At 32.8% G+C, this 24,533-nt stretch overlaps 1 protein-coding gene across 3 annotated transcripts in view; it reads right to left on the reverse strand.

The window, feature by feature from the left end:
- Nucleotides 1-24,533, reverse strand: part of LOC127717957 (uncharacterized) — a 79,162-nt gene that overhangs the window by 7,513 nt on the left and 47,116 nt on the right. The window contains exons 2-7 of one of the 3 annotated variants that reach the window (XM_052223837.1): nucleotides 18,697-18,737; nucleotides 14,872-15,073; nucleotides 13,331-13,433; nucleotides 10,221-10,526; nucleotides 9,138-9,256; nucleotides 6,432-6,609 (exon numbers count right to left, since the gene is read on the reverse strand). In XM_052223837.1, coding sequence (XP_052079797.1) covers nucleotides 6,432-6,609; nucleotides 9,138-9,256; nucleotides 10,221-10,526; nucleotides 13,331-13,421 — 694 coding nt within the window. In that variant the 5' untranslated portion in view covers nucleotides 13,422-13,433; nucleotides 14,872-15,073; nucleotides 18,697-18,737. Of the gene's footprint in view, nucleotides 1-6,431; nucleotides 6,610-9,137; nucleotides 9,257-10,220; nucleotides 10,527-13,324; nucleotides 13,434-14,871; nucleotides 15,074-18,696; nucleotides 18,738-24,533 lie in introns of all 3 variants that reach the window. The other 2 variants (XM_052223836.1, XM_052223838.1) reach the window with 2 other exon arrangements.

The raw sequence follows: 24,533 nt of genomic DNA on the forward strand, positions 1-24,533 counted from the left end.
TTAAACATATTGAAATATTCAAAGTATCGAAAAACAGGAAATACATGAGAAAAATTTGACAGGCATATTTGTTGGACGACAAACTTACATATTGACAAGGTGATGCAACATATCTCCCACTCCTATAGTCAGAACTCTTTATAATATTTGGGAGTAGAAAATGTAAAACAACAATTAATCGTGAAAAAAATAAAGAAATCTTTTGGGTTTTCGCTGCATATCACGAATGCAATTGAATATTTTTCTCATGTATGGAGAAGTCATTACCGATTAGGAATGATGTAAGTTTTAACCTGAATAACCTTCCGTTTGATTTCATGACAATTAATCTAAACAATAGTGCACACGCTGAAATGTCTCGCCTTCTTTACTAATCATTGATAGTATGTTGATAGTTCTAAATATAAAGCTTTACTACTATTATCACATCAACTTAACATGATCCAAGAAAATGAGGTCAAGGTCATATAAACCAAACAAGAAATACATGAACACCTTACAATCATTCAATACACTAAATATAGTTGACCTATTGCTTATAGTTTCTAAGATACAGACTTAACCAAGAAAACTAAACATTAACTAATGAACCATGAAAATGCGGTCAAGGTCAGATGAACCATGCCAGGCAGACATATACAGCTTGCAATCCTTCCATACAACAAATATAGTTGACCTATTGCTTATAATAATAAAAAAACAGTCCAAAACACAAAAACTTAACACTGAGCTATGAACCGTGAAAATGAGGTCAAGGTGAAATAAAAGCGGCTAGACTGACATGTACATCATAAAATATTTCCATACACCAAATATGGCTTACCTATTGCATATAGTATAAGAAAAAAAAAAGATCAAAACTCAAAAATTTAACATTGACCACTGAACAATGAAAATGAGGTTAAGGTCAGAAGACACCTACCAGCTAGACATGCTAGACATGTACACCTTACAATCATTCCATAACCAAATATAGTAGACCTATTGCATACAGTATAAGAAAAAACAGACCAAAACACAAAAACTTAACTACAACCACTGAACCATGAAAATGAGGTCAAGGACAGATGACACCTGCCAGTTGGACATGTACACCTTACAGTCCTTCCATACACCGAATATGCTAGACCTATTGCTTCTAGTATCTGAGATATGGACTTGACCACCAAAACTTAACCTTGTTCACTGATCCATGAAATGAGGCCGAGGTCAAGTAAAACTATCTGACGGGCATGATGACCTTGCAAGGTACGCACATACCAAATAGAGGTATCCTATTACTCATTATGAGAGAGAAATTAACATTACAAAAAATCTTAACTTTTTTTCAAGTAGTCACTGAACCATGAAAATGAGGTCATGAACAATGGACATGTGACAGACGGAAACTTCGTAACATAAGGCATCTTTATACAAAGTATGAAGCATCCAGGTCTTCCACCTTCTAAAATACAAAGTTTTTAAGAAATTAGCTAACGCCGCCGCCGCCGCCGCCGCCGCCGCCGCCGGATCACTATCCCTATGTCGAGCTTTCTGCGACAAATGTCGCAGGAACGACAAAAAATGGAAAACTCAAAGTGAAAAGCAACTTTAACATTTACCAAATGTATATGTGCATTAGAATTATTAACTTTGGTAACTGCTTGATTTGAAATACAAGCTTCATATAGCACCAGTGTGGTCTTAACAGAAACACCACGTCATGTGCACAGGCGACTGAAAAGATCCGGATTGCATTAACATTCCTGAAAAAAAGGAATAGTGGCTATGATTGAAAAATTAATTTTGACATAAATAAAACACAAAGACAATGTCATGTAATTTGATGTTAAGAAAATTGAACGACTTCCAAAATATGTATCATTAGTTTCTGTCATTTGTAATCAATTATCACATGTATACCTGCAATTTGTTCCTGACGAAATAGTGGAGTGACAAATCAAGAAAAAGGTGCTAATTTTACGACTTTTATGGACCGGCATAACTACAGGCTGAAAATGATTTATTTGCAAAGCTAATACATTAATCTTACTTTTTTACCCGGCCGTAGCCATTTCCTACGGTGCATTTTTTCATAAAATGGAAATAAAAAGACATTTTGATTTTCTCATTCAAAATGTAACTCGACAAACTATTTTACTTGTGTTTGTTTTTATAGTCATCAAACTCTTGATTTGGCATTTTATGAAAATTTAAGAACTAACTTATATTGAAAAAACTATGATTTCTTCTATTTTGCCTTGTTTTTGTTCGTTTTCACTTAGTTCTATTTCCATGGAATGGTTACAACATTTGTAAATTTACATTGCATCGGTATCTTTCAAATTTTTTGCGCTAAAAAGTAATAAAACTTCAATTTGTACAGTTATGAGACCTCTCCGGCTCAGTTTTTCTAATAAATTCGCGTGTTTCGACATATTTTAATATACATTATAATTCTATGGATTTCCGGATATATTTCTCCTACCAATACGATGTAAATTTACTTTTTACTGACGAATCGCTTCAGAAATTCATCATACTACTGTTCGTGTTTTTGCATATTAAATATGTTAGTATTGATATAAATTTGTGTATCACAGGTTTATTCAACAATGTTTTCAAAAAAGATTTCGACTGATAAATTTTTGACAATATATCTACGTATCGTAGTCCAATAATGCTGACATCTTCGCAATCGTTTTTATTATATATCCTAGTCTGTTCTGACTAGATAAATGCCCATGCCTTTTGACTTGACTGCTATATGTTCTGCAAGCACAAATCGTAGAAACGCGATAAACATCTACGTTTCCCTGAATCTGATGAAGGGCTCCACAAAATAATAAAATTATCTAAACGACATTAAGAAATAAAGTCACTCCATGTTCACAAGAGTTTAAAACCAAGGCCCTTTACTACAGGGTTTGCTCTGTATCAACTTAGCAATCCGAAGAAAGAAGATTTAACGATGAGTTGAATGTTTTACATGTACGAGAAGGCTTCGCATTGTCTGTTTTGTGTTATCCTTGATGATCTGCTTGTGCACAAAAAGCCTTTGTCATGTCTTTTCTTTTTTGTAAAATACTGATCAATACTGCTGCTTCCTACTTCATGAATTGAAAACAAAGTACGATTCAGCAAAGCTATGGTGCAAGTTTGAAAAACTTTCTGCAAAATAAATAGTAATACGGAAACAAAAAGGGCTGGGAGAATCAAATGTTGGGTTCAGTATTTGACTGATTTCGGAAGCCTTTCAAGCAGCTTACCATGTAAAATATGGATAAATGCTGACAGAAATTGAAATTGAAATTAAGACACTAACTAGCAATGAAGACCAAACATTACATGCAGGAGCTTCAATAGTTCCTACTGAAATGTAGTCCTTAGAACCAACAAATGGGACTAACCCAACAACATCTGAAATATGCATTTCATATTCCATACAACAATCCTTTATGGGTTGATTTATAATACATATATAAGTAAGCAATGAATGTGGTTGTCAAATTTGATAGATGCTTTTTGTGCTTCTTTGTTAAATGTTTGTTTGTTTTGAGATTGTGACACAGTGATGACTGCTATATCCATATTTTGACAATGTTACCTATTATGTCTGTTTTGTTCACGCATCGTTGTAAATATAATGGAATTTGAAGCGACTGTCATACAAGTGAGAGTGTTAGCGCTATAAAACCATGTTCAATCCACCATTTTCTACATTTGAAAATGCCTGTACCAAGTCAGGAATATGACAGTTGTTGTCCATTCGTTTGATGTGTTTTATCATTTGATTTTGCCATTTGATTAGGGACTTTCCGTTTTGAATTTCCTCGGAGTTCAGTATTTTTGTGATTTTACTTTTTGCTTGCTTACGAAGTTCTTGTTGTGGATAGTTGATGTTTAAGCTTACAATGGTGAGGGTCTTTACAGTAACTTCTAAACTTCTCGATGACAAGATGTTTAAAATCTTAGCAATAGCAGAATGTGCAGTTACATTAAGCAACTATTTTTTATACCAATTTATCTAAAACTACACCATGAGTTTGGACAAAAATAATGGAAATGTCAATCTTAATTCCCACGGCTTTCGTTCATGATACTCGGAAGTACGAAAATATCTCACTAGCTTAGAAAATTAGGAAATAGGCACAATCCAAACATGTCATATTTACCTTAGGGTCCTGCTGCATTTAAAGAAGGTGTTTGTATAATATAAGCGGAACTTATTATATTGACATCAATGCTGAGACAATTGATGGTAGAAATAATTTTCACTCCAAACTTATGGCTGTCTTTCAGTAGGAAACAGACACTTCAAACGTTATCATAAGTCCCTTTAAAATTGAGCTTGAACAAGACAGATCTTTGACGTATGATGATTCTAATAACAAACTTTTGACATTATTACCAATGGACAAGCTAAAACAACTTATTGACCTTGTTTTGTTTATGCTTATGAGGAGATTCGGTTTTGTTTTAAGGAAAAAATCGATACTTCGGACAAGTCTTGGATATTTTTCCAACTTATTTCAAACAAAACTTAGATCCAATACCTATTTCTGCAGAAAACACTGACACGATTTTCCCGAATTAGGACCAGCTTATAAAAGGCTAAAAGAATTAAAATTTGTATATACTTTTCTACGTTATGCTCCAGTCATATACACCAAACATAGCAACAGTTTATTAAATATATCCCTATGAAATAATGTTTGGATATATTCAGCAAAATGCTGTGCAAACGTTTGACCAGCAATTGCATGCTGATGCCCAATAAGAAATATTTCCTATGTCAAACGTTTATAATAATATAAGAATATCATTGGCTTTTGTCTTTCTTTTATAGCAACAATCAGTAAGTTATTAAATTCAGCTAGGCTAGATGACATATGTGTTAACTGGAGTTTATGCTCGAAATACAGTAGGCGTATTCTTATTTGCGAACAGTTTAATCGTAGTGTCTCAGAATTAATACTGCCCTATGATGCACTCATGGCTCCTTTATTTAAAGCATTGTTCAAATGATAAAGAAACATAAACTGTATAAAAAGCATTGAACCAAAAGTATGGACGGCGTTCCTTGACTGTCGAAATTCATGTTTTGTCTTGTCCAAAAGCACTAAAGACTTTGGTGATTTCTTTACTGTTTATAAAGATCACACATTTGCCTGAAGAATTAAGAACACATAGCGATTTTCATCGAGAGACCTATGTCATCTTAATTCCTTCAATACCTTGTTTTTACATGCAAGGGTAACGAGCTTGAAAAAAAAGTTGTATTCGATCGTGTGGATGGTCTGAGGGATGTAGAAATCATCTCACAAAGCAGTTTCTGAAGAAGACGACGATGAAAACGATATCTAAACAAATTATGTAAAGTCAGAAATATTGGAAAATTAATTCGTATACACACATTACAGTAGAACTCATGGATGGTGGTTACATCTTTGACTATGTTTAATTTTAAACCCAGGGAAAAACAATGAGAAGTAAGGCCAGTTTTCTGAAAATGTTGTACACTTTGCATTTAAAAGACCCTTGCAGCTCTTTCTGAGAGGACTATAGTATGCTGCTGATGTAAAATTCCTGCCCATACAATCTCAATGTTCACAACAGAAAAATATATGTTTACCTATTAGAACTTCATTTAAACCATTTTATTCGGTTACTAAGTGAAATATTTGCCGCTTGCAACCGGTATATCATTGAACAAAAACAAAATAAACTTCGATTCTTTCTTAAGAAACCGTGTGAAAACCAGATATATATCTTTAAATGTACATGTAATGTACAAAATATCAATTGAAATCCATTTCCTGTTTTGTCTTTGCCTTGTTCTTGTTGCCCACCTAAATTTTCCTAAAATGCGCCTTTGGTGATAACATTTTTCTTCAAATTGACTCGAAAGTGAACTGCTATTGTTTATTCTTTCGTCAAAGGAGTAATGTCATGCCTATTTCACAATTCTGATATCATTTCCTGACTTTTTATAACCCCTTGTGAATTTTTCTTTACACTAATGGAAAACTCAACTTCCGAACTTTGACCTCAAATCTTACAAATTTGAACCATTTTACGATTCTACGACCAGGCAAACTTTAAAGTTATAACATTTCTCTAAATGAAAATTCATAATTTAGCCTGCAGTTAAGGTGGTCCATTAAAGTTGAAAATTTGTTGGCTTGGTCACTCCACTAAAATCAAGAGTGCGAACTGAATCGTTTTCCTTTCCAATCCCTTAAAAATTTCTACAACGCTTTTGTTTAATTAAAAAAAACCTTGTACAGATTAAAAGATACTAAAAAAAAAAAAAAATATGTGGTATGTGGTATGTTTCCTCGAGTTAAAACATTTTGTAACGTTTATTATATATCAGATGGTTAATACAATAATATTAACAATACTACCGTTATTTGTCTAAGTAGTAAGCATCATACTAGTATAAATACCTTTTAATGAGCATGCCCGGAGATCTTCTGTTGGAATGGTGTACTCGTGTATTAATTTACATTTTACTATCACATCCGCATTGCACGGTAGTCTGTCTAAAGATTGGTGTCGCAAAATTACCTCATAATAGTTTCCAAAGCTTTGAGATGATGTTATATTAAAAGAACAGATTGAACCCTGAAATATTAGAAATACTAATTTCAAAATAAACATAAATGCATTTTCGGTCGGAGCAACAAGAACTTGGTTTTCATCAAAGCCACATGATGCTTTTGAAAATATGCATGATGATCTAAGCTCCTAATAAAATTCTGGCTATTTGTATTCATGAACTATACGATATGATTGTAAGGCTGGTGTTTCTTAGACGTATTACTCATATCACCTTATCTCTATGTATATGTATTTGAACAAAATCGTATTTGTAATTGATAAGATTTTACATTTTTGTCAAATACTGGCTAGAAAGACCAACCAACGTGAATACTAACGAGAACAATGCAAAAAAAAAATCAAACTACAATCTTAGAAAAAGATAGATAACTGCAAAACAAGTCAAAGGCCTTGACAATAAGGAATAATTAAATGAATTATATCAGGTTCTCCTCAATGGTTTCTAACATTATTGTACATTAACATGTAAGCAACATATGCATAATTGACTTATCATGCGATGTCTACGTAACCATCAATGCTTTGTATATGGGCAATAATAATTTAAAAAATGACTTATTCGTGACTGTGATTTCAATATTCTGTGGAATAACGTTGGTTGTTGCTAAATAGAACATACTAACTACAAACATGCACAAGTTTAAATAAACCACTAAAAGTTGGATAAAAAGTAAAATAACAAATATATCTAACTCCAAGGAAAGCTCAAAACGGAAAGTTCCTTATCAAATAGCAAAATCAAAAGCTCAAACACATCGAAGGAATGGAAAACAACTGTCATATTCCTGACTTGATACATGCATTTTCGTATATAGAAAATGGTGGATTAAACCTGGTTTTATGGCTAGCTGAATTACATAATTCAGTTTCTGCGACTGAAAATGTTATCCCTCATACTAAATTTTACTCGATTTCGTGTGTCAACACAAATCAGGGAAATTCGTTCAACTTCACCGTTAGCAAAAGAGTAAAATCGTCATTGAATTTTCAATTGAAACAAGATGTGCTTTTGACAATATTGCTAACAACATATCGATAGTGTGACAGTATGCTGATCTGATGTTCAAATCAAATTTTTTGATTGCTTCTTTTCGATTTATTTGACATTAAAAATTTTAAATAAAATATATATATATATATATATATAAATGCACAAAAAATGTATAATGTGTGTCACCATTTTATCAATCCTGCTGTCCTTCAAAATCCCACACGGTACACGGTGAGTTTCTATGCTTTTCGTCTGAGGAAAACCTTTTTTTCGTGTTTTAGATTAAGTAATTACACACATAAAATTCGACAGTTAGAAATAGTTCAACACTTAAAATTCTGTGAATGGATGTCAATTCGTTTGGGAGTTCCAATATCAGGTTTCACATCGCCAATCGACAGTGACAATGTATTTTCGAACTACACGGTAAAACATATTCAACAAAGTCAACTGATTCATCTGAAGTATCCATATTCAAATATAAGCAGCGGAAGTCGAACAGACAAATACCCTATGCTTCAAATCTTTCCATCATTGTCGAGCCTTCGACTTTTGTCGAAAAAGCAAGACATAGCGATCCTACATTCCGTCGGCGTCGTCGTCGTCGTCGTCGTCGTTGTCGTCGGCGGCGTCCACAAATATTCACTCTGTGGTTAAAGTTTTTGAAATTTTAATAACTTTCTTAAACTATCCTGGATTTCTACCAAACTTGGAAAGAATCTTGTTTATGATCATAAGATAGTATCCAGAAGTAAATTTTGTAAAAAAGAAATTCCATTTTTTCCGTATTTTACTTATAAATGGACTTAGTTTTTCTGCCAGTTAACATTACATTCACTCTGTGGTTAAAGTTTTTAAAATTTTAACAACTTTCTTAAACTATCCTGGATTTGTACCAAACTTGGACAGAAGCTTGTTTATGATCATAAGATAGTATCCAGAAGTAAAATTTGTAAAATAAAATCCAGTTTATCCGTATTTAACTTATAAATGGACTTAATTTTTCTGCCAGTTTACATTACATTCACTCTGTGGTTAAAGTTTTTTTAAATTTTAACAACTTTCTTAAACTATCCTGGATTTGTACCAAACTTGGACAGAAGCTTGTTCATGATTAAAAGCTAGTATCTAGAAGGAAATTTTGTTAAAATTTTGTTCCATTTTTTCCGTTTTATACTTATAAATGGACTTTGTTTTTCTTCCAGTTAACATTACATACAGTCTGCAGTTTAAGTTTTTAAAACATTTATTAGATTCATAAACTATCCTGGATTTTTACCAAACTTAGACAGAAGCTAATTACAATCAAAGATAGTATAGAGAGGATATTTTTATTAATTTTTTTCCTCATTTTTGTTGAGCCTGCGATTAACAGCAAAAGTAGGCGAGACACTGGGTTCCGCGGAACCCTTACGAATTTTTTTTCAAAGTTGTCATTATAATTTGTTTGATCTGGATGATCTGAAGAAGGTACTTTTGAAATATTCGACCGGTAGTAGGAGATCCACATCAATAAACCTGCCTTTGTTTATAAACTTACCCCAATTAAAGCAGTACATGTTGGCAATGGGAATACTTTCTTAAAGTGCAGATTGACAGTTAAACGTCTATCCGTTTCGTTTATTTGAACAATAGCTCTCACCTCTTTTGCTGGAGGATCTAAAATCATCAGATATTTATGTTCTGAGTGTTTGTTTGACCTTTTTGGTAATGTATTCTGTTATAGTTTTTCATATCACTGTCATTTTAAAACATTAACTTTAGTATGTCACCACGTTTAATATTCAACTTTGTTTTAATCGAAATGAATTTAAATCATTTCTAAAATTTAAGAAAAGATAATAAAGGTGCCTGGTTTTTTTGTTGATATATAGTGTCTCCTCTTTATTTCGTTGTATGTCCTCATATTGTTGTCCGCAACAAATTGCCTATATTCTATTATTCCATATGAACAGTTGCGAATTTTATACACTACTGAGCTAGATCGATACTAATAACGGATTATTTATTTCCAAACTATACTCACAAATGACTTTACAAATAAAAGTCATGCCGGAGACTGTTTAAATTGGTTAAAAAAGCTCTAGCATGGCAATGCGTTTTCGACATTCGATTGGGTTTTGTTGGATTATGTTGCTGTTTTCTGAGGTGCATTGTCCGACCTACTGTGTTTTTTTTTTATTGTGAATTAAATTCTGCTGGTGTTTATTTGCTATTTGGTCCTTTTTTCAATGCATCACAATGTTGTTTAAAGCAAGGTAATATAAGATTGTCATTCAGGGACAAATGTATTGAAAAGTGTTGTTTTACATGCAATAGAAGATGTCGAAATAAAATTGAGATCCGATTTTTTTAAGTTAATGCGAAACATTTGAAATTACATGTATATTAAAATCCAAGATTATTTCTGCATGTCGATTTTTGTTGCTTTGCTAGATTAAGTTTGCTCTCTCATTGATGTTTATCAAACACTACTTTATATATAGATATTGAAAAGTTATAAAATGTGTCCACGCTGTGCATAAAATAGGAACAAATTAGGCTGAAAATACATTTATATATATACCCTTACCCATTTCAATACGATCTACGATATACTATTAAACTATGTCTATATACTTACATTCGAAGTTTTCCTTCGAGAATTGTATGCTCTTTGCTTGTGCTTCGAACCCGTACCGGCATTGGTACTTGCAGTTTACATCCGACTCGGTTACATTTCTTATCTGTAGTATGAATTGGTTCCCAGATGGTAATGTCTCTGTGTACTTAGAAGAATCAATAGGATGACCATTGTAACAGATCAGATCTGGTCCTTTAGACCACTGTCTCGTCAGTTTATTATTAATATTGTCTATGCCATGAACTGTACATGTAATGTTTATATTCTGATGCATGCGTACTATTTCTGGTTGGAAATTCAGTGTTACTAAAAAAAGTTAAAACTTAATACTAAATAACGGGCTTGATGCATGTTGATATCACATTTTAAAAGTTGTTTTTATCTGTTTAAACAGTAAACTTTATTTTGTATAGTTGGCTTATTGTCGTTCCTATAATTATAATTTCTTGAATTTACGAATACAAGCATGATCGTCAAGAAATGATAGAAACAACAATCTGATTTCGCTAGTGCAAGATTTGAAAATTAAATCATACAGTTTTGTTAATTTACTCCACGTTAGCTGAAACTACATCTGTAGCATGTGGAGAGAAAGTAATCTCCAAAATATTGTATGTTAATGCAATCGGCGTGAAATCGAATGGTTTACAACAGATAACCACTTCAGTGCACTTATGTTGATGATATATACAATATTCGTACAGTATAGGCTAATATATAATTTTTTTGACGAGCTTTAGAAACAGAGAGAACTTTCCTCCTAGATCATAGCGAGTACAAATACATTTTATACTTTCCTACACTGTACGAATATTGTTTTCATCCTGCAATCAACATTGAGCTTAAACGTATAAAAAGTATAATAACAAAAATACCGAACTCCGAGGAAAATTCAAAACGGAAAGTCCCTTAGCAAATGACAAAATCAAAAGCTCAAACACATCAAACGAATGGATAACAACTGTCAAATTTCTGACTTGGTACCGGCATTTTCTTATGTAGAAAATGGTGGATTAAACCTGGTTTTATAGCTAGCTAAACCTCTTACTTGTATGACAGTCGCATAAAATTCCATTATATTTGACAACGATGTGTGAACAAAACAAACAGATATAATAGGTAACAATTTCAAAAATAGGGGTACAGCAGTCAACATTGTGTTATAATCTTAATCACTATAAAAACAAACAAATATGTCAACAAAGAAAAACAAAAGTGCATATAGACAAAGCACAATAGCAAAAACGAAAGACAAGAATACCGAGCCACGTCCAATCGATATTTCCTAAAATAGACTAAACAGTAAAAGTAATAATTTACAAAGACAAATAAAAGAATACTATAGCACATTATTAAGATGATAAACAACGTCAGTACGTAGAGTCTATACTTCAAGACCATCGTGTATTATTTGTGAAGTTGATACGGAATATTCATCAACAAGGTCTTGGTATCTTCCGATGAACTTTTTTAGAGAAAGGATGAGACATTCTTTGACATACCCCTGGTTCATCAACTTTTTGCTCAGACACTGGTGACGTTTTACAAAGTTTGAGTAGCAGCTACAAGCTCTTGAATACCAAGTGAGTTGGGAAATTTATATCCCATATAAAGTTTGTATATTGCTACTAAGGTGGGAGAAATTGATAATTGCAAAATTAAAATCGTCTCGTTTGTCATAGATTCTGGTACTGAGATGACCGCTTATGTCAAATTCGAGGTATAAGTCTAACAAGCATTTCTGTGAGTATTGCATGGCAATACATAGTCCCCTATCGGTTAAAAATTCATTGTATTGGAACAAAATTCTAACTTGATCTATAACTTGTCATGGTGTAAACTATATAACAAATATCAAGTCAATATCTTCAAGCATGACGAAGAAAAGTGTAGAAACTGATTATTTAAGTGAATTTTCCAAGGACCATAACTCTGCACAAAATCGTCAGACCGGAACAAAATTCAAACTTGAACTGTAACTTGTCCTAATAAAACTATATACCAATTATCAAATTAATATCCTCAAGAATGACAAAAAAATGCGGATAACTGATTATTTAAGTAAATTGTTTAAGTCAACGGACTATAACTCTGCAAAAAATCATCAGACCAGAACAAAATTCGAACTTGATCTGTAACTTGTCATGATAAAACAATGTACCAACTATCAAATCAATATCTTCAATCATGAAGAAAAAAAATGTGGACAACTGATTTGCTGGACTAACGGATGGACAGACAGACAGACAGACAGACAGACAGACAGACAGACATACGGACGGAGTGCAAACCTAAAGTCCCCTTCGACTTCGTCGGTAGGGGACTAAAAATGAGGCAGAGGTAGCCGTGCCTGTTGTTTCTTTAATTTCTAGTTTTGGAGGTTATATTAATGGAACCCAATCAGAAAAGTTTGGATTGTTAATGGAAAGAACATCATCAATATATCTGAATGTGAAATAAAATGATCTAGCTTCTTTGATAAAATGCAGTTGTATTCAATCCAAATCGTTAAACTTGTTTTGGAATGAAATCGACATGACTTATATGTAAACGTGGACCGCATTGAGAACCCCAATTTCAAATGTGATTTAAACAGTAATTTCAATATAACTGTTCGCCTGCAAGAAAAGCAGGATACCAAGAGACTATAATATGAGTTTATCGCTTTGTGTTATCTGTACACCTTTATTTGTATATTGGAAAGGTCGATTGCAAGATAAGATTGCGTCGCTTCTTCGGTCGTTCTGTATGTACTACAGACGTGTTATTATGTAGCCTGGCACTTGCAATCAGATGATCAGATGAGATCTTCACTCGTTAAATTCGTTGTTTATTTAAACACGGAACATAAATACTTATTACAATTTATGAAATTCAATACAACTTATAGGTAGAAAATATACAATCGGTTTTTATTTTTCATTTTTATTCTTTTTGGTTTTTTTTTTTGCCTTCGGTAAAATAGATTTTCAAACTTTTCTGATTGCTTTCATTAAGCTTTAGAGGTCCTTTAGATTCTCACTGAATATGCTGTTGTATGAATATTTAAACTTATTATCATAATGATTTGATTATATTATGTTAGCTTGCAGTTAATAACATACCATTACCATATGTATGTACTGTAGCAATCTCAAAATTCAATAATGCAAACATGGAGAAGAAGCAAAAATTAAATGCAGGAAGTAGAATGACGTCCATGTTGCACAATACCTATTAAAATATAGATACAGTGATACATTGTTTGTTTAAATGCATGTACAGACATAGTTTAAGATATCAAATGGTATATATATATATATTTTTCTCTAATTCTTCGACAATTTATCCCTTTCTGCACCCATTGTATAAAAAAAATTTAATCAACGTGTGGTTCGTTTGATATAAGTTCTTCATTGGTTGAAATCCGATTATGACGTCGAATTTACTTGCTTTCCTCTGAATTTCCTATTGTGACGGCATGAAAAAAGGCGACCATGCCTGATGACGTCACATAGAAAGAACACATGTTTTTACAGATCATTCGAAAAGACGGAATAACTTTGCCTGCATATTGTTTGAAAATCATTAGAGAAACAGATTCCACCACCAAATCTCGTGTAATACGATATTTATCCACTCTCGACAGTTAAATTCTAAATATTTAAAACGCCCGGCGAGCCTCGCGTTTTAAATTTGAAAATTTAACTGTCTCGAGTGGATAAATATCGTATCACACTCGATGCAGTGGTAGAATCTATATATATCATATCATGAAGTATCGTTATCACACGTTATTTTTATATTTTTTTAATTCAGTCAAGGTAACCACTGAAGTCATAGAATAGGTAAGTATCCCCGTAATATTGTTGTAATTAACAATGACGACCTTAGATTGAGATCGCTCCTAGTTTTGTTTAAAAAGGTTCTTGTTATTCTTGCTTTGGTTTTTTTTTAAGTACAATCTATGGTGCACGGGATGTAACTTTTGATATCCATTTAATATTTAAAGCATACGTTTCATTAGAAAAAGAAACTGTCCCACGGACACGCACGAAGGAAAAATTTTGGAAAAATCTATGTTTTTGCAACATTTTCACTGACTATTTAAGCTATGTTTCAGCAAGTCCCCGTGGATGTACAGAATTGAAGATTTGAAGATGTTTCTTGTAAATGCATGCTAACTTACTCTAAACACTAATTACACCTTTGCAACTTACACGTTTCATTGGGAAGTTTTCACTATATAAGGGCTGTAGTCTTATATCAATGAATTTTGGAATGTCTTTTCAAGAGGACCAAGACAAAAGCAATGTCACTAGTGGAGCAAGCAGGAACTGCTTGCCCTCGTCATTTAGTGGGGTTCGTGTTGCTCACTTTTTCTTTTGTTGTGAAGGCTTGTGTGTACTTTGAAGACTTTGTCTTTTCGACCTAAGTTTTCATTTTTGGCCATTGTTTTATCTGTTTTATTCGACGTTTGGTTTTTATTGCGCTAACACTTGTAAACGAATGTTGATCTGAATCGCTCATTTTGACCTGAGTAGATCTTAAAAGACAGAACAATGTATTATTATGATCATTTCAGTCTCTTGCGTACTGTTCAGACAATTCGCTTACAGTCGATTTAGATCCATTCAGTCTATGTGTAGACTTTTCAATAGTTGTTATTTACCTGGTTCTCTTGGTATACTATCTCTATTTTTGAAATTCAATCATAGATAGTGTCAATCCGATAGGACTTCAAAGGCTCAAAAAGATATGATCTATCTGATTTCCATTTCGATCAAATAGTCAGACGACTCCAAGTAGTACATGTTTTGAGTTATTGTCTTTAAATGACAATTTTTACCAGTTTTACCGTTTTTGTCTGTTATCTACAAAAAACAGAAAGTGTAAATGTGCAACGTTGATCAGCATCTACTAGGCAAGAAGTCTAAAAATAGTATTTGACTCCTCATATGTCTTCAAAAGCCTTTTATTAAGGACCTCCTCAAACTGCGCAGATGCTGCAAAACAATTGAAAACATTAATAGCTAGACAGAAACTGTATCAGCAAAACATAATCTATAAATAAACCAATGAATACATGTATGACTGAGACCAGGAATTTACAATTTTTAGTGTTTTGTACAACAAGGAACAAAATTATAAACTTAACATAAAAACAAATCTATAAAAATGCCAATATTGTTGAAACCCTGCATTCACTTTTTATCAATTTCAGTATTTCTGCAATTACCTTAAACACTATAGAAAGATAGAACTGTAAACATCGAAAATGATCAGAGATAAAGGATCAACCAATCTGATAGTATCAAAAAAACTAACCTATGCCCCCTTGTAGAAGCTACTATCCAAGTATTAAAGAATTTGTTGACTATTTTTTTTGAGTTTTAGTTTTTAACCTGAAAACTTGAATACTAATAGATAAACGGAAACTATCTGTTTACTGTTTATATACATCATATTAAATAGTTGACCAATTAAAGCGGTTTACTTTAAAAAAAAAATTATTGCTAGACAAAATCTTTATTCAATATAAATTATCTAGGCTGGGTATATAAACAAGTCACATGACCAAAATCTGTGCATTGGCCATTTGTTGATGTTATTGCCTTTAACTTATCCTTTTTATTCATTGTATTGCATATATTGTTTCAGAGATCGGAACATGTAAACTACTATAAGCTAATATAAAAAAACCTTGACATGAATGATCCTTATGATGTGTGGATTTTAAATCTAAATTTATATTATTCCATCTAGAAACTAATTTGGGAGGAATTGTGTACAATAGCTCTTTAATCAAGGTCAACAAGAGGCTCACATGAGCATGTATCGCTCACCTGGTCCAGAAAAAATATACAATGCAACAACAGTTTGTGTGTTGAATGTATCAAAGCCTTTTATTGGTGATATTTTTGCCAAGAGCCCATTTCTGTATATCTTTTTTACGTTTTACAGATTATAAACAGAAATTTAAGTTTCTGAAAAAAATACAAAATTTACCAAAAACTCATTGTCCATGCTAGGACAATAACTCCTTTAAAGGGGTCAGTCAGTTGAATATTTCCTACATGTTGGCTGATGTGTATCTAATTGTATGCTGATAAAAAAAAATTAATAATGCAAAAAAGCAATTGTAAAAAACCCAGGTCAAAATCATCGTGTAAGGGTACAAATCCTATAAGTAATCAATTGAATTCCTTTTGGTCGTGTTGACTTATTCATACATCTTATTGTGCTGATCATTATTGCTATTTGAAGATTCTATTTTTCTGCTGCAGTTTCCCAAAATTAATGGGGAAAACTAATTATTTAAGGTGTAAGTTATTATATAATAACTCCAATAAGAAATGCATTTACGATTTCGGCTATGTTGACTGATTTGTAGATCATTTTTTAGCTTAACATGTTTGCTATATGTATTTCCTGTCTATTTACATGATCTATCATAAATTTTCGAAAACATGCACAAAGGGGTAAAAATTGTCTTTCAAGGGCAACTACTCTGTAAGAGGTCAGTTGACTATTTCAACAATGTTGACTGATTTGTTGATCTGATGTTGTTGATAAATTTTACTCTTTGAATATTCTCTATCTGTTATAGTTTTGGCAAAAATGGATCAAAATCTGTAGCTATTTCAGTGTTGAAAATTTTGCTATTGAGTTTCTCTCTATTCAGTATCATGGTATCATGAAGAATTAATTTCATTTAAAAGAGAGGCGAAAGATGAATAAGAGACCATCAAACTTATTATTAAGTCGAAAATAAACTGACAACGCCATGGCATAAAAGAAAAAGACAAACAACAGTAGGGACAGTTGACTCATGGAATCGAAATTCGTGAAGAGATTACGCTCTTTAGTGGATCATGGCTATTGATTCTAGTTTAAAGTCTTTATGTTCAATGAATCAAACTGTCTAAAATGACAAATTCTTTAAGTTAACATATACAATCTATAAAATGTAAATAGTACAATTCAAACAACTACTCAAAATCAACCTCATCAACATGTCAACATCACCCAAATTATTTTGTTTATGTTCAACGGCCAATTCATTATACTTCAAGAGTACCAAATCAGTAAACGGATCAGTCCATTATGTATAGATTACCACAAACTCGTCTTCCCGTCAAGTTCCTAATGTCGTAACTACAATCCCGTCCCCTTTTCCCGAATGTAACCTCCCGAATTAGACTTATTGCCCGGTTTGTACTAACTTGAGCAACACGACGGGTGCTATATAAAGAGCAGGATCTTCTTACGCTTCTGGAGCACCTGAGATCACTCCCAGTTTAAGGTGGAGTTCGTGTTGCTCAGTCTTTAGTTTTCTATGTTGTGTTTGTGTACTATTATTTGTCTGTTGGTTTTTATATTTTCTTTTTTAGCCATGGCGCTGGCAGTTTATTTTCGACTTATGAGTTTTAATGTCCCTTTTGGTATCTTTTGCCTCTTTTTGAAGAAGGATAACTCTAACGCATAGTATACACATTTTCATTGCAAGCGCTTCGGTGGTCTCGTGCTAGCGAGCTAACCACGTGGTTTCGATTACTGACCTCGTAGAAACTTCTCCGCTATCCACGCAAGGTGCCATGTGTAACTGCTGGCGTTACCTTTTCATAATGTGGCGTTAAACATAGAACAATCAATCAATTAATTAATCAATCATTGTTAAAAAGTGCAAAATCTTGACTGATTGCTTTTACTAAGATTTCAAAACCGTGTAGTTTTTAAGTTAAGTTTAGTTAAAAAAATGGGGTTATCAAAAAAATATGAAATTGTAAGTTCACCAGTATGAATCTTAGGGACTTGGATTTTAGATATAATTTTGTTTAAATGTTGTAATTTAATGTGTTTTTCGTTTTCACTGTCTAGTAGTATTTAAATTAATAACCTTGGTTTCAAGAGGTGTATGTTTACTAGCAATGTGCAGTATACTATCGAAAACCGTGTACTGAAAAAAAAAAATATTTCTCAGTAAACGACATCTGGAGAAACCAAAAAAAAGTGCAAGAAATAAATTTGGCAGAAGAAAAAAGTACTGATAATCAGAAGGCAATAGGGTTTCCACTAAAAATATGTGGCTAACCATGTCCCTGTGGTATGAGTATCGAATATGCCCCGAAACCATGTCAGTTTTTAACAATATTATATGATATATATAAATCAAAATTTGTCATTGTTAATATTTAGAATAAGTGTGAATACTCATTGAAATAAGACACTCGCTTTTACATACAAACTTAACGAAGCAGAGAAAGATTTGATATATTTATATATAAATTATATTCAGATAATTATAATGATATTAGATATTAGATTTTGAAGCGTTGAGAGGTGAACATAATATGATGCGCTCTGAATACTTTTCAGTCGATTTATTAAAAAGCAAGACATCTTTTAATGTATTCACATTTGATAACATATCATGAATTTTAAAATGATTATTTCTGTGTAGTATTTGTTTTTAGAATCTGTGCATATCACATACCATTGGTTCCTTTTAACGCAACACTGCAAATGTTCTGTTTACTAGAATATAAAAAAAAAGATTATATAAAAAGAACTGTTGAAATTGATTGTTACTTGCTTTACGTCCAGTTGCAAATATTTCATGCATGTTCAGGACGGGAACAAATTAACAATAACTACATTATGAAAGATCTGGGGAGTTTGACAATGCACTCCCAACAGTAAGGTACATCCCGAAACATTTGGGAAACTCAGTCGATTTCGAATTATTATATTAACATCGAAACAATGCCCTGTACCAGCTAACTGTCTATGCACTCTCTGGTGTCTGTCGGGTCGCATTCAGGAAAACGTTGGCGCTGAAGTGACATATTTGGTCGTTGTGTTTCTGCAAATATAATTAAAATATCGATCTATCGTGCAATTCTTGCGTCGTATAACGAATCAGAGATCTATGACTATACAAAAATTAGATTTTTTTTTTCATGCGAAACCTACAAATTCGATAAGAATCAGATTGAAAGCGGACTAATCGGAACGCTCCATGAATAATATCTGATCGATTAAATAAATGTTTTTACAAATTTCCAGCAGCGAATCACAGAATCTTGATTAAGCTTAGGTCACACACTCTCGATTTTACTGCCGTCCTTGACAGGACCATTCCCGATTAATAAAACTTGTCAAAAGTCTGATAAAAGTCCTGTAAATCTTGGCTGGACATTCAAACTAATTAAAATTTGTAAAAACATTTGAGGAATCACGACAACAATCATATATTGTTCAAGAAGCGTCCTAATTCAGCCGGTTCGCAACCGAATTTGTTACGATTATCCCGTTCCTAATCCGATTTTCATCTATTTTGAATCTTCCGCATGGTACAAAACGACCGAATCTGTCCCGACAGCGTCCCGATTTTTCCGAGTGTGATCCGACAGAGATCAAACAGTGACCAGATAGTGAACCAACGCTGACGGAGGACATCCGTTTAGAAAACTGTGGCCATATTCGGGATGAGCAAGTACTGCCGGACCACAATCCTATCACAGTCGTATTGTGATCTGTAATTGTCGGGAGTCTGACGTGGGTATCATTGCCGAAATTCGTATAAATAACGAAAATATTCCTGAACGGTTTCGGCAAGATCTAAGGGAATCTGGACTCAATAGGCAAAACTCAGCAGGAACAAAGTTCTCAAAATCATGTACGTTCCAGAGGACAACGTCATGAATACACATCAACGAGTTGTGATTTTAATCCGATATATCAGAATATGTCACAAAATAGTTAATGTAATCCGACTAGACAACATCTGCGAGTTTCCCCGATTGTTACGGGACGCACCTAACTGTCGGGGATGCTTGTCCGACCTCTCTGGACAATTCCCGATCTGTAGGTATCTGTTAAGATATGTATCATACCGATTTCCAGGCCTTTGACTCCCTTCTCTAGAAAAAAATGTGAAATCCGATATAGCAAATTTCAAAATTCGTTATAACGTCGAAAATAAACTTCCATTACGGGCATATGTTTATATACTATCTAACTAGTTTTAGAATACGAAATACATTTATAAGACCTTGAAGTTTTTCAATAAGGATGTACATGTACGTCTGTAATCGGAAAAGTTATTGCAATTAAATGATGAAAAAGGTCAAAATATCCTTCTTCCTTCTTCCTTCTTCGTCATACGTTTATATGGGTAATCTATGCCAATACCGTACCTCATTTTGATAAATTGTCAAAATATCATCGTATTTTTATGATTAAAATGTGATGTAATATTGAAACTATATCTCTATCGTTTATTTTTATGTCAGTAAGGTGTCGGCAGATTGCGGCTAAACTTTTCTTTTTCACAGAAGTTATGCCTCTTGGTAAAAGAATTTATGTGGAAAATAATATTGATCTACATTTTTTGGTGGAATAATTATGATAAATCTTTTTTTTATTTGAGTTATTGACCTTTGGTCGATGATCAATTATAAGGGAAATGCTGCGCTTTTGACTACTACACTATTTACAATGATATATCAATACAACAGGTAGCTGCTTTGAAAGTGTAAGCATATATCCTATAGATATAGGAAGATGTGGTATGAGTGCCAATGAGACAACTCTCCATCCAAGTTACAATTTATAAAAGTAAACCGTTATAGGTCAAGGTACGGCCTTCAACACGGAGCATTGGCTCACACCGAACAGCAAGCTATAAAGGGCTCCAAAAAATTACTAGTGTAAAACCATTCAAACGGAAAAACCAACGGTCTAATCTATATAAAAACGAGAAACGAGAAACACGTATGAACTACATAAACAGACGACAACTACTGTAATCAGATTCCTGACTTAGGACAGGTGCAAACATTTGCAGCGGGATTAAACGTTTTAATGGTACCAAACCTTCTCCCTTTTCTGAAACAATAGTATAACATCACAACATAGAAAAACACACTATGAAATATCAATTGGAAGGCTTAACTCAATCAAAAAACGTAAATTCACACACAATGAACGAATAAATTTGACCTGTGACACCTGAATGCAAATACACTGTTAATAAAAAATAACAAGGGATAAATAATTAAAGTCAAAAGTAAATAAACAGGTTTAAACAAAGTTAGAGTATGTTATCACTGTAAAATTTCAAACAATTTATAGAAAATCATCACTTTTGAAGAAACCTGCGTCATAGTATACACAGGTAAATGAAAATAATGTTGTTGTTATGTATACTTCTTCTTCTGTGTGTATAAAATCTTCCGTTTAGGAATACCAAGAAATTTCTTTAATATCAATAAAACTAATCTAACACTTGGTACATATCGGGTGAATATCAACAATAAAAATATACAAATAGTGCTAGATAAAACTTCCTGTACAGGTCCAAGAATAGCATCTAAGAAAAAATGAAATAATTTTGATGTTCATAGTACGAAGAAGTGAAAATTTGTAGTAATTCAATACCAAATAATCAAAGCTTGTATATAGACAAGACAACATTAAATAACAAAAAAAGCATTACAAATAGTATCAACAGGTCAAATTAAAAAGAAAGTACGATTTGAGAGTACTCGCAGTTACTGACAGCTAGTTCAAAGCCAAAACAATTAATAATAAAAAATCATGCATCAAAGACTAAAATCGACTAAAATACATCCCAGGGATTTAGTATTTTAACGTCATGAACAGTCAAAGAAGACATGACTTGTGCAATGCCAAAAATAAATGTATCGATAGGTAGTAGGATAGTTAGTAGTGACTTCTTTATAGATAAAACTGAACGTGTGTGTGTCTCTTTACATCCCGTTTGAAAAGAAAATACAAATTTAGTTATGTTTTAATTTGCTCATGACAAAATCGATATTAGTGCCAATGTAAACTATATTCAGAGATCTAATTACAACATTGGTGCAATAACCCTTACTAATAAGTTTGTTTAAAGGTTCGATGAGTTAACACGGATCACATAATGATTTAAGCGCTTTAAGTACAATATTACCATAAAATTTAGGATGTGAAATACCATTTTTAATAAGTTTTCTACAGGTACAGCCAAATTTACTAATCAAATCTTTGTATCTATGAAATAATTTAGTAAAAGTTTTAAGTAATTTATGGTAACGAAATTCCTGACTTAATAATTTACCAGTGATGCATTGATTACGTTCGTTAAAATCTATGACATCACTACACACACGGGCATACCGAACGAGTTGGGATATATAAACACCGTATGATGGAGCCAAAGGCACATCGCCGTCTAAAAAAGAAAAATTAACAATAGGGAATGAAAAATCGTCTCTTTTGTGGTAAATTTTAGTATGGAGTTTCCCTTTAGAAATTGAAATGTCTAAATCTAGAAAAGGACAACTGCTGCTGTTTATGTTAGATTTAGTTAGAGTAAGTTCTTTTGGGTTAATTTCGGTAGTATATTTAGAGAACTCTGGATTATTTAACGAAAAAATATCATCCAGATAACGGTAGGTATTGTTGAATGTATCAACCAAATGTAACAATGATGTGTCTCTATTGAGTTTGGTCATTAACTGAGATTCATAGCAATACAGGAATAAATCTGCTATTAAAGGGGCACAGTTAGTGCCCATAGGAATACCTACTACCTGACGATACACTTTATTGCCGAAACGTACATATATGTTATCTAGGAGAAAATTTAAAGCTTCAATCATATCTTCACATTTCCAGTAAGTGTATCTAGCATACTTTCCTTTTTCGTCACAGAAAAAGGCTTTAAACGAGTTCCAGCAAATAAATTTACAATATGAAAATTTTGTCTTTATTAGATTGTGTGGAAGTGTAGTGTAGAGAGTAGAAAAATCATAACTGTCAACAGAACCAAAAGGACTATCAAAAGCATGTATTTTATCTAAAACCTCTAAAGAATTTTTAACACCCCAAAAATAATTAATACCAGTATTTTCATAAGCTTTATTACAAAAGTAAATAACCTGTTCTTTGATAGTAGTAAGGGAGGTAGTAAGAACCACTGATATATTAGTAGTAGAACACTTACTAGATGCGGAGATGAAACGGAATTTAAATGTTTTTTTGTGTAATTTCAGTAACCAGTACATGGTTGGGACTTTCAAATGTTCGGAAGAGGCTTTAAGCTGGGTAGTGGCAGTGATATGCTTGTTAACGATTTGACTCTCAGTGGTGCGTACGGACCTGAATGTAGAGGAATTGATAATTTTGTTTTGAAGAACTTCCGTGTAGTATATGCGTCATACTACCACTACATTATTGGCTGCCTTGTCTGCCGGTACGAACACAAACCGCTCTGCGAGTACTTGGAGTTTATTTTTTATTCTAGAAATGGGAATATCATGGACCCTATTATTAATTTCAGAATTGTTTTCAAAATGAGATATTCGAATATTAACAGTATTCATAATTTTATTCAAATAACTATCTAGAGATTTTTTATCAGATTTTTCACGTTTGCATGTCTTTAATGACCTGACGACACTGTTTCCAATCTATTATAGATAAAGGACGGTATTTCGGTCCTTTCTTTAGAAAAGTTTTGACCTCACGGTAATAACCTAACAATAGGCAACATATCTAAAACTAGATGTTTCACAGTCTCAAGTGGAAGGAACATTATTTTCTATATTGACGTCTGATGTAACTGACGTATAATTAAAAATCAAACTTCTGCTCGGCTTTTTATAAGAATACGAAATAATGGGTGGTTCTATATTATCAAAATATGGAGGTATTTGGCTATAGACGGAAGAGTCATTGAATATGCTAGATAAGTTAATAAAATCAATACCTCTATTTATATATTTTAATTTAAGAAAATGTCGTTTATGATTTTCAGGTTTTATCGATACTAGATGTATTTGATGAAATCAGTGTACGAAACATAAAACAAACGTCATTTTCCTACTGGACATGGTTACGTATTTATACATTCCGAACAGCAAATTGGACTACCTTTTTAAGCATGGACTTTATTTTTGTACGGATCCAACAAGACATTAAACTGCTGTTCAGACAACACCAAAGTAATAAGACGCACGTGTATCCTTTAACTATAACTGCACATATAAGAATTGCATAAACAAATTGAGACAAGGAGATTTGGTATGATGGTCAACCTATATAAATAGCACATAGCTGAGAGGATGATAGAGCAGATTGTTACCCCGAGAAAACCTTGTCAACCATGGCGAAGTGGTCCGCACGAGAAGGTGACATTCAATAAAACTTATTCCCCGCTGAGCCATGGGAAAGAGTAAATTGTCTCCCTCGTATGAACCAATCAAAATCTGGCATTTTTTACGTAAAGTATAAAAATAACAATATATCCAGCAGATTCCAAAT

Source organism: Mytilus californianus, unplaced genomic scaffold (assembly GCF_021869535.1).
Source record: "Mytilus californianus isolate M0D057914Y unplaced genomic scaffold, xbMytCali1.0.p SCAF_10, whole genome shotgun sequence".
Lineage (NCBI taxonomy): Eukaryota > Metazoa > Mollusca > Bivalvia > Mytilida > Mytilidae > Mytilus > Mytilus californianus.